Source organism: Callionymus lyra, chromosome 16, assembly GCF_982586985.1.
Source record: "Callionymus lyra chromosome 16, fCalLyr1.hap1.1, whole genome shotgun sequence".
Lineage (NCBI taxonomy): Eukaryota > Metazoa > Chordata > Actinopteri > Syngnathiformes > Callionymidae > Callionymus > Callionymus lyra.
Window position 1 is genome coordinate 10208479 of NC_141833.1, and position 17963 is coordinate 10226441.

Genomic DNA, 17963 nt, shown 5'->3' on the forward strand with positions numbered 1-17963 from the left:
CCACCGAGAAAAGAGCAAAGATATCAGTGTGTGTGTGTTGTGTGTGTGTTGTGTGTGTTGAGTAGGGGAGTCCTTGACCTTCACAAGTCTGTCTGTGATCAACATAAAAATTCTCACTTTACCGATCGCATCCACAGACCCTCGACACACACACACACACACACACACCCTCGTAAATGAGCTCAATCTCTTTCACAGGTGTGAAGATTAACATTGCTCTACATCTGTTCCCGGTTCCAACCTTTCATTAAGAACACACACTTGAATCCTCTCCCCGGATATGGAGCCCGCGGTGGATCTCACGCGACACACACACTCGTCGAGTTACACACTCGCGAGCAGCGGGTCATGTATCGTAAAAAAAAAAAAACTTTATTTCCACGGCGACAGAACGTCTCTTTTTCCTGCAGAATAAACATGCCTCTGTGTTAAGTCTCCCCCGCCGGGCTGTGGTCGCGTCCAGGTCTGATGGGCTCAACAGCTGAGCAGCAGGTCTTTGATCAGGAGGCAGAATTCACAGCTTGATCTATTATTACTATTAAAGTGCTCTGAGAGGGACATTACACAGGCCTGTCAGCCCTCAGCCGCTGCTATGAGCTCATATTTGGTGACGTGCGTCCGGATTTGTGCGCCGGCTTTACAGCATGTTCAGCCGGTGCACATGACGCCCGGATACTTGTGGGAATCAGGCGTGTTAAGACCGGACCGAAGGGCCCGACGGTGCCCCAAAGACTTTGCAAGTTACCTTATGGATTTGCTTCTCCATGTTAAACTACTTTTGCTTGAATTCCTTTTTTACAAGAACTCTCTCTCCGGATGAGTTAAAAGATTTAAAGTTGGGTCGTGTTGACTTTAAATCTCACTTCAGAAGAGGACAGATTGTCCTAGTAGCGGACTACGACCATTTTAAAGAGCAAATCCTGGTCCAGGATTTGTTTCCAGCTCCCACAGAAAGAAAAAAAACATGTTCTATTGATTACTACTGTCTGAAAGGTGTTTTCTCTGAAGTAACATACATTCTTGATTCGTGAAAAGGTCAAGGTACTTGTTTCAGTCAAGTTTATTCAAAAAATAAACCTGTAAACTAGTGAAAATGAGTGAAATACGAACTCTATATGATACATTTTTCATGTTTTAACGCTAGTATTAAACTGGTCAGTGTTGCAGAAAGGGTTGTGGGCTCTTGTTGTAGAGCAGACGGGGGCCACATGCGGCCCTTTGACTGTATTTATGCGGCCCTCGTAATGTCAATGTATGATCATGTATAAATGGTTCTTATGCATTAACAAATGTATTTTGTATTTATTATTCATTTACATTTTCACAAAACACATAACATTTTTTTGACTATATATTAAGTTAATTGAAGAAATGTTTTAACAACTCATATATACAATAATAAAATTGCATGTTTTTCTTTATATAAAGGTTGTTTGAGTGTAAATGAACAAGGAACTTTATTACGAAATGTACGTAACTTTGAAATGTGAAACATTATCACAAAAATGCCGAATAATATCATTCATTTTTTTCACATAAAACTATAAGCTACAGCTCATTTAAGTCTTTATTGTCAGAAACGTTTCTAGATAAGTTTCCCCGTCACTCCGTGAGAGCTGAATGGACACAAGCAAATGGCTAAACGTGGCCCCTACGCCCCACTATGAACTATTCTAAAACATGCGGCTATTAAGTGGACCTCGGAGAGTGCCGGGGGCCCCTGCGTCTCGTGTTCTTCGTGAATTGATAAAATCCTTTTGAGTACATTAACGTTTGCTCATTTATAACAAACAACGACCTTCGAAATGCTTCTCAAGATGTTCTTCAAATCCACTTATTATGCTTTTAGCGTGTAATTCACTTTACAATAGCTGAGAAAATAAAAATGTTCTTTTTTTCCATCTTCAAGCCCTCGAGTTGAGGTGACAGGATTCAGAATCACGCTAGCATTAGCTAAGTCTTCAACCCATTCATTTGCTGCCACTTATCTGGGGACGCTATCCCAGCTGCTCAGGGCAAAACAAATACAAACTACACACAGTATGGTTCATGTTTCTTCTTCTAGAAGCTCATCCACAACCTTCTTGTCTATAATGGCCAAAATAACCAAGGCAGCAACGCTACTGTTACCATGACAACCTCATTGTTGAGAGGTTCTCTTGTCACGAGTTGAAATAAGACGTATGTAACAAATCAAATCACAAGAGCTACGTGACGACACGACAGGAAGTGAGGCGTGAAGCGTTGACCTACATTTCAACGCGCCTGGGGGTGGGCGAGGACCAGCCGGAGAACCTGTGCCGAGGCGACAGGTGTCCGTCCTCGTCCAGCCCCTCCATCCCAAAAGACATCTGAGGCAGTAATTGCTGCTGTCAGACCTTCGGAGAAGGACGACACACACTCGCGCACACACTTGATTCTGCCCTTCAGCCGAGGGGGTCGCCGGGGGGTTTGAAAAAAAAACAAAAAACAGGGAAAAGGGTCTGAGAGTTCTCGACACTCCCAGCTGAGAGACGAGGCGGGGAGAGGGGGAAAGAAAATAGAGAAACACAGTGATGGAGAGAACAGAGAGAGAATGAACAAGTGAAGAGAGTGTGTGTGGCGAAGGTCGACAACAAACACAGACGGAGGGATGGATGGAGGGATGGAGGGAGCGAGAGAGCGAGTGACAAGAGCGAGCAAATGTATGTGACAGAGGCGCTGGGAAGAAGAGAGGCTCTGTTTGGATAAGACTGAGGGGAGAGAGATTATGTAACGGGTGACAGAGAAGATGAGTATGATTTCATGGGATTGAGCAGCCGAGGCCTTTTTCTGTGTGTTCGCTGCACGTCAGTGCGCCCCCGAAAAAAAAAGAGGTGATGTAAGACAGACCGAGAAGATTGTTTATGGGGAAAGATAAAAATAGATATTTTTTTGCAGAGAAAAGAAAGCGACAATATCAACCGAGGTTGAAATGAATCAACACAATTTTTTTGGGGGGGAAGCAGAAGTCGGGGGCATGTGACGGGTCCCTGCTGAACCTCTTGTTTACAAGTGCAATGCTGCGGAAACTAGGGTTTTAAATTCTCAACATTGATTTTCGTCACACTGGAACAATAACAAAAAGGCAAACCAATTACCCGCTACGGTAAAATGTCATAATAAGATAATTTTCCGCACTATAAGGCGCACTTTAAATTTCTCAAAAAACAATAGCTTATGCTAACAGAAGGAAACTGGAAAATGACTAGAAGAAGGTGTTTTTCTTAATCAACTACCTGCTTTAAATATCGGGAAGATGGTTTTTAGGACAAATCTGGGGAAGCTTTTGAGTACTTTTTTTGGTTGTTTGCTAAGCTAAACGGCTTCTACTGGCACAACTCATCTGTCTATGGTATGTTTTTTGTTCAGATCAAAACGTTTCACTGAGGAGATTGTTGTGCATCCTCAAACCTTTGTTTACCTCCGTTCAGATAGTTTCATTGAAGATGGACAGAAAAGCCAGATGCAATAATGGCGTCTCAAAGTTGCCAAGGTATCCAACTTCGACTGCAACCATCTTATGTGTAGATCGTTTGATCCGTTATGGGGGCCCATATAGAATTTTGAAATGTTGCCAGTAACGGTGCTTAAAGTATATTAAACACTTTTTGCTATTTCTAGATTTTAAGAGAAGCTTCGCTAAGAGAATTCCATAGAAAGTCTGACTAAGCTAAAGTGTCCAATGGTCCATCTCCTGCTTTTACCTCACTTCTCTGTTACACAATCTATTTCTGGTAGAAAAAATATTTTTGCGCTGATTCATATTGTCGTATCACTAGCTCCGTAAAAGACAAAATTAGGGGTTGATACCTGCGTAACTTCCTGGTCCGTTTACTACTATTTGTGAGAGAACTCTGGCCTATATGGTACCGAGTTTTGGTACCTAGCCTAATGGGGATTTGCTTAGGGTAGTCGACCAGAGAGCACTGTGTCCCAACAAGCAGTGTGCGAAAATGTAGTGCGCACTCAAATGGCCAGAAAATTTGAGTGTGGATCGATGGACACTTTCCACCCTTAACGGCCGCCATCTTAGTGACGTAGATGACGCTCACTAAAGACGCTCCTTCGAAGCAGATACCGACGTAAATGTCTCGATAAAACATTAATTTTGACCATAAAACAACACAACAACAGTGATAACACAATGAAACACAACTTCATAACTTGTTTCGATTGGCGAGAATCGCTGTCAAGTGTCGGCGATAGAGTTTCAACGGCTGGTTGAAATCAGCGTTAAAAAGTAGTAGAAGAAGAAGCTGTCGAGTAATTTCCGGTAGCGGTAGTTGAGACAGTACTACCTGTCTTAAAGTGTACTTTAAAGCAGTAGAGAAGTACGGAGATTTGAGATACACCCCAAGTGCTTCCCTGAGTCTTGAGTCTATCCTGATGCAGAAAGGGTAATAAGGGGTTGAGTGTTTTTCCCGATCAATCTACGATCTTACCTACGGTGGCTACAGCCTTTGACAAGTGACCGAGAACAAGATCAGGACGTGTCTAGACTGTCATGAAAGTGTAAAGGCTTGTTAGACGAGGTATTAGGTGAAGCCGAAGAAGGTTTTTTAATGAGGGTGGATTCATGGATTCTGCGGTCAACTTCCTCCGGACACATCGGTCGTATACGTGTCTGCACACGTCGTAGCGAGCAGTAAACGGAAAAGCTATCGCGGCGCGCTCAGAGATTCATAATCTGGGAAAATAGAAGCGAGAGATGAGCTGGTGATCTATAAATGTTTAACAAGCGCAGACAGAGTAGATGAGGGCAACGGGGAGAGCGAGGGAGGAGGGGGTTGAGCCAAGGAGAAAAATGAAGAGGTGAAAAAAGGAAGACGCCATGAAAAGTGATGGGCGAAGAACAAAATGGGGGGGCTCACAACGTTCCAGGAGGGAAGAATTATGACGGTCGCCAGTAAGGTTAGAAAAGAGCCCGGAGGAAGGAGGGGAGCTGGAGATCGGAGGAGAAAAAAGCTGTAATTGGACTTGTCTGGTGTTTGTCTAACACAGAAAGGCTAGTAATGATTCCATTAGCGCCTCACACCGAGAGGCAGGGACAGGAACACAAAGAGCGAGGGAGACCGAGGGAGAGTGGAAGTCGCTGGAACAACAGGAGGAGGCCTGAGGGGCCGGAACACCAGAGGATCCACCCGGAACATTACCAGCGCAAAACAATAAGCATCCGCTAAATGGTAAATAAACAAGAGCGAACCAAAGGTGTCCATTTAACGCTCACCTGCACCACGGCGATAATGACAAACCCACCCCCACCCACGCACCCCCCACCACCACCGCCGCCACCTTGTCTTTGTGCGGTTTGAATGCGTTTTCCCTATGGAAGACCCACGGAGCCTGGTGAGCGGAGACCTTTTGTGCGGCGCTGGCACCGGCCGACGACACCATGTTCCTGAAAGCCTCGTCGGCGAAACAGAGCCAGTGGTTGTCTTTTCATGCTCGCGCTAAATGGATGCTCACTTCGGCGCCGTGACATCATGCCAAAGCAAACGGTGTACGAGGAGAAACGAGCGGCGGCAACAAAACACACTCGAACGATGATATGATCGTAGATGAATAAGTAGAATCGAGAGCTTCTTCTGGACAGATTGTTCACTATAATTAATACTTATTACCTTATTTACAAGAATATTAATTACCGTAGCAGACGACGCCAAAGACGAGATACAGATGTATTTATGAATTATATTATGTCGTTAACTTTTTATTAGCAATGATTTCTAGGTTGAGAAAATGCACTTTTTACAACCGTCTTTTAAATAAAATAGTTAATCTGGGTCATTCTACCGAACATGTTTAAGTATTGTTTGAGTAATTAATAGTTTCTGGATCTTTTAGAAAAATAGTTAATCTCAGTCATTCTACCGAACATGTTTAAGTATTGTTTGAGTAATTAATAGTTTCTGGACCAGGGTCACAAAGCGCTAAAACAATATAAAGCAAAAGGGAAACAAACTTCTTTCCGATTTAAGTCTGAAATTGATTGATTGTGAGCATTATTTGTCATAATATGCCAAATTATTATTTGATAATCAATATTATTTGTTTATGTAAAATTGTGGTGAAGAAAAAAAATGTATTCATTACTAGTTTAATTTTTAAAATGGTTTATTAGTATTTTGTTTTTTCTCCTTCCCTCAAAATAAATTGAAATAATATTGAAAAATTATATAATATACAAAACATAACAATTTAATATTCTGTTTTAAATAAAATGGTGTAATTATACCTTTTAATTTGATCTTTCACTGTCTTGGCACGTTATCATTGATTTAATTTAAAGCATCACATTAAGGAGTTACAGTCGCTCACAATAGCCACAGAATATAATGTGGCCCCTGAGATTGAATCTCAATCCAGTGATTTATCCATGAGATGTTCCACACCTGTTACACATCAACTCATCTCACGTCATAGATCTGACCCTTGACCCCTGACGGTTCGTTCATTTTCTCCATTATATGGTCAGCCAGCGACAACACGGTGAACCTCCACGCTTGCAGATGTTCACGAGCTTGTTAAACCAGAAACACTGCTGTGCTTCGATCTCAGCGGAGGGATCAGTCGTTAGGACCCTGGGGATGAGGTCGTGGAGGTCATGGAGGTCAACTGGTTGCAGCGTCAGAGAGACTCTTAATATGTTCTAAAATGCCTGTTAAATGTTGTTTTTTGGAATGTAGTAGAAACAATAGAAGTAAAAGCACTAAATGTGTTTCTGATTGAATCAAATATTTTTTACTTTTCTTTCAAACTCGGGGCCTGTGGGCCAAAACACATGGAGGAGATTTCAAGGACATTCATAATACTTTATGTTTTAAGTTGAAAAATACTATGTTCAACTAAATTTGTATGTGATTGCGTTGTGTTTGTTAAAACTCAAATCGTTTTTTATTGATTCACGTTCTCTATTTAAAATGAACTACTACATATAATATTCCATAATTTGTCATAAAACATATATTAAATATGATTCTTTTTTTTCCAATAGTACAGTATAACGGACCAAAACAAAACTACTCCTTAAATAAAAAGTGATAAATAATAGTAAACATTGTAAACTAACCCAATTATAGAAAAATACCATAAGAATACTAAAAAAAATAAGGAAAATAACAATGATTTGCCTGTTATCTTTTTGTCAAAAATTGCTTATAATATCATGTTTCTCTTTATTACATGAAATAAAAATCATTTAAATGTAAAAAAAAAAAACTAGCTTTACCTTTAGCAGGCAACACACTTACTTCTACCTGCTTGAATGTTACAGTGACTTTAATTGCAATTGTTCAAATTTATTAACAGCAAATTATTAAGATTATCATTAAAATATTAGCTCAACGTGTGACAAAAAATGTCTAATACTGTGATTATAAATTCGTTTTAAATTCAAAATATTGTGCAGTTACACACATTTTTAGTTATGGACAAAATCATATTTTACAATATCATTTTTTTTCAGCAAATTAAATTACTTTTTGTTGCAATATTGACTCATAATACACCTGATGACCATTTTTAATTTTTGGATTAAATTGTATTTTTAATGAATAATTTAGTCTCTCAATGTAATCGCTATCATTGCAACAAAAAACATAAAAGCCAGTTAACACAACAATGAAAGTTTACATACTTTTAATCACCTAAATAATAAGCATCTAATAATCAGATAAATGTTTATGAATCTCCTCCATTAGAAGCAGCTGTAAAAGTCACAGCAGGTTGAGTCTGTCTGTCTCGTCACCTGTCTCGCTGCAGCGACTTCCTTTTACGAGACACAGCCGGTGTTTGCCTACAAGCTGCCGATTGCAAATCACGGAGGACGTCTTGTTCTTCCTACAAGCTGCTTTTTCCTGCTCCTGAAGTTTTCTCACCGGCTTCATTATTCCAGTCTCGAGGAAGGGAGTCTGGAGCTCAGGTGACTCAACCCCACGCGCGAGCAGGAGTTTTACGACTCAATAATCGGCTTCCTGGGGCGAACACTTCCTGTTTTTTTCTTAATCATACGCATGTGGCGGCTGGAAGTTGCCGGTGCAAATACGTTTGATCAAGCCAGCGGGGAGCGAGAGCGCTGACAGTCGCGCTCCTGGGAATGAAGAGATCACTTGAAACAACCTCAAGCAAATCATTCCTGCCGACAAACTTGACACATTGAACTCTTCCGCACTGAAAACAAAGGTGTTTCTTTCCGTGTGAAGCCAGCATGTGTCCCGCAGCAAACTGGATTCTTATGAGCAACACACAATCTCACTTTTAGGCGCAAAAATATGTAGTTTTCGATCGAAAAAAAAGCATTTCCCATTGAGAGTCAACAGAGTTTTGTGTCTTAGTTTTTCTTGTAGTACTTTTTCTTAGTTTGTTTGTGTGTTTTGTGTGTTAGTAAGTGTGTATGTGTATACCTTTACTTGTGTCTATTGTTTTTTAACATTTTTCATATGTCCTTTATAATATAGAAAAAAACACTAGTTTATATAGATTTTTTTTTAAAAACATTGATGTTTAATATTAATTGAAATGTATTTTTTAATCTAATATAAACTTTTATAATCGTCCACCCGATTTTGCCCAATATTGCTGACGAAAAGTATTTATTTTATCTCAATATTACATTTTTAAAAGTAGTGATGTGTTGATGAAGCTTCATGAAGCAGTGTCCTTATTTCCTGCGTCCACTAGATGTCACTCTTTGCTCTATAATCTACTGCTTTGAAAGGCTATTCTATTGAAATCTCACGTTTTAAAGATAAGGGCGCCACCTACTGTCCACCTGCTGAAAAACATGACACTGCTTCATGAAGCTCCATCACTATTAAAAGTAAATATTTGATATTTTTTTTATAATTGACTCAAAATTTGTTTTTTTATATTCGTATGAATATGTAACAAACATCTTGAGCCTCTCAACACCACATCCCCCCGAAGACCCCGGTCCTACTCACGTTGGCAGAAGTCCTTGTTCTCCTCGAATCCGGGCTTGCAAACGCACCGCCCGATGGGGACCAACCAGCCGCCGTCGGCGCTGCAGTACATCTTGGGGGCCTCGAACTCCTCGGAGGCGTTGACGCAGGCGCCGTGCACCTCCACCAGAGCCGTGTCCCCGCCGGTGATGGTGTCGGGGAACTGGGCCAGGTTGAGCACGGTGACGGGACACTTCTTGTAGAAGACCCTGACCGACACCAGGGCGATGCAGGCGCCGAGGTCCTGGAAGGCCAGGTAGAAGCCCTTCTTGCTCAGGTTGCTGATGTCCCGGACCTCCGTGTTGAGCTTCATCACGCGGTCGCCGACGTCCACCTGAGAACGAGTGTTTAAGGTGAGCTCGGGGGAAAATACATTTTCCTTTTCGAGCAACAAACCTGCGTGAAGCTTTCGTCCGCGGCGATGGTATCGATCTTGACGTACTGGCTCTCCTTGATGAACCACAAGTTGGGATTGTTGGACTCGTAGTAGTACATGTTGAAGGTCTGAAAAAAACAACCGAGAAAAAACTCAACACGAAGGATCCAATATGAACCCTTAACAAGGTCTCCGTCAGTCCTAAGTTATTCCCCTCCTGCTCCTCAAATCTCATTTCATTCGTCGGCCGGTTCGACATCGCTCTCGCAACCCTCCGCGCAGTATTCCTCTGGTCTTCATTCCGAAGATGGAGCGACAATAAAAAAGCCTGCTGAAGGTACCGAGGAACGACCGCGGCGTTCGACTGGTGTGTGCCGAACCCAAAGTCTGCAAATATTAAATCACAAGTTCCAATATATGTGCAGGCGGTAAAGTGGCCTCTCGAGCGTTTGCTCCGTGAATGAGAAAAAGAACGACAAGAAAACCATAGTTTGCTACGGAGAGAAGTTAAATCTTGAAGGAGTCACAAACAATCATGAACGTAACGCTGAATAAAACGTCAAATAGACGAGTGTAAACCCTTTCTTTTTTGTCCCAAACTGAATTTAAAATGTGACTCTAAACTCTAAGTGTACACCTTATTTCGGGAGTATAGGTATACATTGTAGTAGAGCCTTCAATGAATTACACTCGCACTGAGATACCTGCGACATCTCAACTTGATTTTTTGGATACAAGGAAGTATAAATCTACAGTATTTTCCGCACTATAAGGCGCACTTAAATGCCTTTAAATTTCTCAAACGACAGTGCGCCTTATAATCTGAACATTACCTGGTAGGTGACTTTACAAACACTTTGATTACATCATTGCGTCGGAGGTGGAATTAACGACGCACGTCATGTCATGGCAGACGGCTACGGAGTAAGATTACTGCCACATTTTTGACCAAGTGTGTCTTGGTTGTCACTCTGCTGCGCGCTCAACCAGTCATACACGTGAGTCCAACATGTCATGCACGTGCACTCTAGCTGTCATACATGCGCTCAACTTCTCTGCTTGTAAGAGTCCTCCTTGTGGTTTGGAAAATCTCCCATCATGCTTTAAAAACAAACTACTTGACCTTTCCCGCCGTAATTGGTTCAGAGAACATCTCTTGTGAAAACAGGGATTCTAGATAAAAAGGTGTCACTCTGGAAAACCTGCTGTTTTTCTTAATTGTTGGTTCAAAATAACATAAGGACGCACGAACGACGTTACTAATATAGATCAGATAAATTATTTAATGCGTTTTTTCACATAAAACAGTTGTTTTCTAACTGAGCATATCTAGAGGCGTAATTCTTAAGACTTTCTTTGATTTTGTGTAAAATTGTGTATTCGTCCTTGGGTTTGTCCAAGAGTTACTGCACAAATAAAAGCTATTATTAGTTGGGCTCAAAGACGGCTCTGTGCGAAATGGAAGCATCATTTCCATTGTTGCAGACTCACTTTGTCACTGTTATTTTACGGGGAAGTTGTGTGTGTGTGTGTGTGTGTGTGTGTGTGTGTGTGTGTGTGTGTGTGTGTGTGTGTGTGTGTGTGTGTGTGTGTGTGTGTGTGTGTGTGTGTGTGTGTGTGTGTGTGTGTGTGTGTGTGTGTGTGTGTGTGTGTGTGTGTGTGTGTGTGTGTGTCGAAGTGTGTGAAGGCGAGTTTAGGTGGTGCCGACGTGTTATTCCAAAAGAAAGGCTCTTTTGCGTTATGTATTTTAATAACCTAAAAAACACATTTTTGTTTCTTAAAATTAAGGTTACCCTTAAAGGGGAGCTCATGTGTTGATTTAAGTGTGTCTTAAATAGATGTTGGACTCTATTGTACTCATCAGTGTCTGTTTGTACAAAACTCCCTTTTCATTGAAATATTTTTCTAGGGATGAAATCTTGTTTAACCACGCCCACTCTGCTGTAATTGGTCAAAACATGGAGGCTTGTCAACACGTGTCATCAATCAGAGAAGTCTCCATCTCCAAGGGACTTGTTGTATAAACAAAGCAGGGTGTGAATACAGCTGGTTGGAGGAGGAGTTATGCCATTATTATGTCATAATGGACTCCGCACTCGTAACCTCTAGTTCGCTGAGATTGCAGACGGTGGAGAACTTTATTATAACTTTAAAGATGAGGGGCTTGTTTTCGAGACATTGTGTGATTACAAAAAGAGGGGTGGATGTTCCTCAAAATGTTGTGAACAAGCAGGTGACTAATATTTCTTCGTAAGTATTACATTTAATTGGCCGCAATTCGGGGAATTGTTATCAAGGTTTTTCATGGGAAACCATTCTCCTAACTTTCCTTTAACATCAGGGTCAAGGTGCCCGAAAACAAATGTGTTTATCCCCGGTGTTGCCTCTGGGTCAAGGTTTACGACCTCCACCACTGAAAATGTTTTTCTGGAAGCCAGGGAGGTCGTTCACCTTCAGGGTCACCTTGACCCGGATATAATGGTTAAAACCGTCCTAACACTCGTTTTTTTTTTCTCCAATTTCCTATAGTCGCATCAATGTCAGGGTTCACCCAATTACATAAGTTGAACATGCAGCCCGGGAGTCGATAAATGTGTCAGGACGTGTGGTTGAACGCACACATTAAGTCCTTTTAGTCCACTTAGTGTCACACTCAGGGCGCTGCTGTAACTCACTGGTTTTTGGTTCTTCTAGGGTTAGCTTTGAAACCCAGTAATGACCGCAAGGACTGGATCAGCTTCAGCGATACCTCTAAGGAAGTCGGGGGGTTTGAAGGATGTTTTTTCATCTTCACTTCACACATGAACACCAGACTGGATACAGACCTCTTTGCAGGTCCCGGGGACCCCCGGCAGGCTGTTGCAGTCCCTCAGAGTGAACTTGATCTCGATGTAGACCCGCTGCGCTCCTTCACGGCTGATGTGACGCGTCCTCAGCCAGTTGTTCTGGTTGGCCTCCATGACATTGCACACCTGGTAGGTCCTCATCGGGGTGTTCCTCTCATCCATCACGCTGATCTCCTCCCACTGGGAGAAAGGAAGAGAGGGCGACACATGTGACATTTTAAAATCTCAGAGGGAAGTCAGGAACTGGTAGCGCAGAGAAATGGATTTATGGAGCACACATTCAAAAACGTGGAAATCCACCGCGGTTTCGAACGTAAACCTAACGTACGCCGACGTGTTCCGCGATCTGCGTCAGGATCCGTGTTCATCTGCTCTGCACATGTGCGACGCTCCGACATCCCAGAGCGTGATTGAGCGGTCGTAGGGGGGGGGATAGGAGGGCGGTGGGCTTGTGTTGGCGGGGCAGTAGGTAGCACAGGGCTACTTTGTCTCCCATCATTTGCTGCCATCTGTTTCCACTTGGAACCCGGGCAGTAATTGAGAACACTTCTCGCATGAGCAAGAAAACATTTTCGATTCCACGCGCACACACACTCGCATCGTCTATACCTTGAAAGAAAATGAAAATAAACTGAAAAAAAAGGGCTTTTCGGTGGTTTAAGACATTTGATCCGCTGAAGGAAAAGTGGATTCGCCGCGACACACACAAACGTATAGAGTGGTTTTGCGGTGAAGTGGACCACCATCTTTGTTCTGAGTGATGAGCACATGTTCGAGCGTCAACACTCGAGCGCTTCGATGTTGCATAAAGTTTAAAGTCGAATAAAGTTTCCCTTCAAACACCAAACAAGGTTAACGTCGATACAATGTCGGGAAATAACAGGCAGAGAGCTTTTTTTTTTTCTCAGGCGTTCGTCTTGACGTTAATCGGATGTGACAACCCAACAACCCGGCAAAAGCCCGCCGCACTTCACCTCTGAGCGCTAAAACAGATCCACATAAAAACGCACTTTTCCAGCATCGACCACGGCTCGGATTCATGCCTTTTATCCGAACGGCATCAGCACCTGAATGTGAATTACAGCTCGAGTGAAATTGTGATAATTATGAAGAAACTTGAGCTGAAGGAGAGGAAGAGAGAGAAAAAAAAAAAAAAACTCTAGAAGTCCCACTTGTACTTGCTAAAGAAAATCTTTCTTTAGTGTAAGAGTCGCTGAGAACCAAGATGAACTTTCAATTCAAGGTCTACGTCAGGAAAAACGCTTGAAGTCAATGGGGGAACTGGACAAACCAGATGTCAAATACATCGCGAGGATCAGAGAAAATATATTGGGAGAATTAAATAGAATACAATGATAAAAGCACCGAGACAGCGCATACCTCTGCCAAGGAGATTATGACTAAATAAAAAAAACAGCATACGTTCCATAATTCAAGAGATGTGTTGGCTCTCGGCTCCTGAGCGGGAATTGAACTCACAAGGCAGGCGTGAAAGCGCAGCGTTCTAACCACTAGACCACCAGGAGGTAAGTTTTCGCAGCATTCTCAGGCTTTTTAAGCTCTAGAGATGGAGAATTACAGAGAATAGCTGAGTTTTATGAGGCCAAATCTTTTCTTTTTTTCTATCGGCTGGATCCCCGCGGAGCCGACGCATGACTAGCATCAGTAAAACGCATCAATGCCTTCTTGAATCCAAACTACATCCAGATTGTTATCATCTGACTTACTAAGAACATTTAGATTGAATTAATTTAACCTGTTTCTTTTTCCTTTTGTTCAATTTGACACTTCAATGTCAAGTCCACTTTTTCAAAAACATACTTCCACCTGAAACTATTTAAATGCTGGTTTGCAAGAATTTTCATTTTAATTTATACATATTTTATTGATTTTATATAAAATATATTTATGAGTGTAACAATGCTAAAATTGCCTTTTTTCTGTTATCTTGAAACTTGTTTTTGTACATTTCAATTACAATAAGAAGACATTTTCTTAATTTCTTTGATTTTATTAAGAATATAATTGTTAAATATTGTAATATATAATTTTTAACTTTAAGAAAGAAATTTAACCATGACATGGATTGCAGTAAATGGTAAATAATGTAAAAAAGTAATTTTAACATATTAAATATATATATATATAAGTTTTTATTAAGTTAAAATGAATCACACTAGATTGTGGCGACTCATTTTTATATATATTTATTTACCTTTTGTAAAAAAAGTAAAGTGAAAAAAGGAATAATAAAAATAATTAAACTGAATAGCAGTCTAATTCTTTAAAGAAAATTGGTTAAATATTTGGAAATCTTAAAAACCTTTCTTTAAAATCGATATAGGAAGTACAAAAAAGTAAATCTCAGCATCTGACCTCAACCAACCGACACTCTTTCAACTGAAGGTCTCGGACCGATGGTATAATATGAATTTATTGCTCACCTCTAAATGAATAAATAAAACGTATTAATATGATAAATTATCTGAGCATGTTTTTGTTCAGTCCAACTTTTAAGCAGAGGAATGATGAACAGATTGCTATGCTAACAGTCGTTAACATAGAAGTTTAGCCAACTTTGAGTATGAAAAAAGAACACACAACGAATGGCGAGAGTGAAAGAAAAAGGGGGGTAAAAAAAAGTGAGAATTAGAGAGAGAGATGAATGTTGGTAAATTACAGGCGCGCCTGGCAGCTAAATAGACCCATCTGTGCAGAGCCGAGGCTCGTCCGACTTCACAGGACCGTTGCACGCACACACACACACACACACACACACACACACACACACACACACACCAAACCTAGTCACTGGGGAGTGACGATTAAAGCATTTATGGGAATAGTCATTGAGGGATAAAAAGGGCTTTATGATGTCTTTGTTTATTTCTAGTTCGGCAGAGTTTTGGAGTGCTTGGATTACCGCCACTTCCTGGTGAGCCACTGATTTCCCCAGCTGGCCGGTCTGTTCACCGTCACTCGCGCGGCGCAGGTGTGTCTACGGACACCAAAAAACAACCTGCTTGCCAACGCTAATGGCCGACGTGCCGGAGGAGAGAATGTTTGAACATTTTCGAATTTAAAACCTCCTCCCTAATCACCGCGACCAATCGGCACGCGGCTCTCTTGATTGCTTTGAAGTGAAGCAGAGACGTCGGCGAAAGGGTTTAAGTTCAACCGGTCTTAACGTAATGTCATCTGATGTATACATCTATAGGGACATAATGGGCCTTCAAGCTTTACTACAACTTTCCTACATGAAGAGGTGGGGCGGGGGGGGGGGCAGCCCAAGGACAACCTGGGCCTCCAATTTTCAGCCTTCATTACAGGGCGTCTGTTTTGTGTCCCTCGTCAAGGAGCACCCCCTGCTCGGTGACAGAAATGGGTCGGTCCACTCCGTCTCCGAAACATCCGGATTAAAAGTGACCCGCGGGGGTCAAGTGTGGTTTAATTCAGGTGGACGTTGGACTGTGATTGGAGGGAATTGCCTCTCGCTGGGACCAATCTGGAGGCCTGGGGTTCAAGGGCCAACTACATAATTCTCTGTGTACAAAACACCAGACTTTCCGACTCTCGAACACCGTCGTTCTGATGAAAATGTTTTTCCACTTTATTCAATGAATCCAAGAGTTTATTGAACTTTAAAGTGATGAAGGCAGTGGAAGGGACGGTAAATTGTTTCCTTCACACTTTAAACTCTATAAACCACAAACAAGAACGGTTGGAAACAACTGAATTTAAGAAAATGGTTAAGAGACCAGTTTACTGTGTGTGGAACGAAATTGAGAAGAAATTCGATGCCAAAATAAAAGGACGATTTGAAGGTAACGTCACAGCTAAAGCTGAATTACATGTTGCTTTTATTTTTGCCAAAATCAGTCGTGAATTAACGCCCAATGACTGACTCTCATAAGCTTAATATATAATGATTTTATTTACACATTTTACCAATATTTTATTTTTTGTATTTTACTTTAAAATACTCATTTTTCACACTGTAATATTTATTTATTTACATTGACAACTTTAATTCCCTACTCTCCCTGAATGTGGCTTTAAATAAGTCAATACATAGATAGAAAAAATATATTGAATTAACGTTCAAACATTTTCAGGCAACATTGACGTATTTATTCAACTGTATATGCAACAAACAATAATTGAAGACCTGAAAAAAAGTAGGGTCTTAGGGTCCAGATGTGGCCTTCTGACTAAAATGATGCTGGCCTCATGAAGTCAAGCTATAGATATTTTTAAAGCTTTTTCAGCAAAATTTATACTTTATTATAACCTTGTTGTTTTTCTAAAAGTCATTAAAAGTCAATTTCAAATTCTAAATTGTTTCCTATTTCTCTCTTATGTTGTTACATTAGTTACCAAATATAATATTTATGAGCTGCCTTTTTAAATAACTAACATTAATTGGTTAATTTTGATAAGTTACACAATACAAATCAACTTGTTTTGTAACAACAATGATTTGTATTATATATGTTTTGCAGATATTTTTGACTTCAGTAGGTCAGATTGATTTACAAATCCTTACAATCCAGATTGATTTACAAACGTCTTAAAACTAATACAAATAAATACTTTTAGAACACTTTTTTGACCTCAACATTTGCTCTTTTTTTGTTAGACAAGTTTAATTAAAACGCAACTCAACATTTTCTTTAAGCTCACTTTCTGTTTTATACGACTAGTGATGGTCTGACGAAGCTTCATGAAACAGTGTCATGTTGTTTAGAGGTCAGTAGGGGGCGCCATCAGTTTAAAAAGGATTTGATGTTCCTTCGTTATTCAAAAGAAAGGAAAAGAGTGCAGACACGTAGTGAGCTCTGAGAATAATGACACTGTTTCATGAAGCTTCATAACACCATCATAACTCCTAAACTATGACGTCTTCACCGACCTCGATCAGGTACGTCATTTGCTAGCATTAGCTTGAGCCGGGATTAGCGCTGCTGCTCGCGGTCGTTCCACACATGGAGCACATCGAGCGCTCCGGGCTCTCTTAGGCGAACAAATACATGCAAACATAAACAACATGTTCCTCGCAATCAATGCGGCTCAAGTAAGCAAAACTGGATACCCTCCACTATAGCGGCTCACGAGCATGAAACCGCATGTGGCGTCCTGCGAGCGAACACGGCGGCGTTGAATAATGGAGAGGAAGTGTGAATGAAGCGGGGAATAGAATTCATTCAGCGCTACTCAGAGCTGTACTCCACATACAGAACACTGTACAAAAAAAAAAAAAAAACGCACTTCTGATGTCACCCTGAAGTCTCTATACCTGCACAACACGCACACACCAGCGCACTCTTACATAAGAAAAATAACTTCACTCCCAAAAAGCGAAAAAAAAAAATGGAGGCTCCAGCGCCGCGGCGTTTGCAGCGCAGCGGAAATAATTTGTAAATTCCCCCCCGCAAGACGCCCGATTTAGCGAGAACCCAGTGCTCTCTCTCGAACACTGCTGCTCTCGTTCGACGAAACATGTCATCACCGCCGCCGTCTATGATCCGACGTGTATGTTTCGGTGGCATAAACAGGGTTGTGTGTGTGTGTGTGTGTGTGTGTGTGTGTGTGTGTGTGTGTGTGGGCGTGTGTTTACAATACTCACCCCTTCATTAGGGTGAGCCTCCCAGCCCAGGTCGGCCAGAGCCGACATGGAGTCCAGCAACGTAACTGCGAAGAAAGAACAAAAGCAAAACCATGAGCAACATTTACGAGGAAGGACGTATAGAATGTTTTCGT

At 41.3% G+C, this 17963-nt stretch overlaps 1 protein-coding gene across 2 annotated transcripts in view; it reads right to left on the reverse strand.

Moving 5' to 3' along the window:
• The window catches only part of LOC148063607 (ephrin type-A receptor 3-like), a 106922-nt gene that overhangs the window by 67176 nt on the left and 21783 nt on the right, over positions 1-17963 (reverse strand). For both annotated transcript variants that reach the window (XM_087811504.1, XM_087811503.1), the window contains exons 2-5: positions 17830-17894; positions 12183-12383; positions 9378-9485; positions 8964-9315 (exon numbers count right to left, since the gene is read on the reverse strand). In XM_087811504.1, the coding sequence (XP_087667630.1) occupies positions 8964-9315; positions 9378-9485; positions 12183-12383; positions 17830-17894 (726 nt within the window). The remainder of the gene's footprint in view (positions 1-8963; positions 9316-9377; positions 9486-12182; positions 12384-17829; positions 17895-17963) is intronic.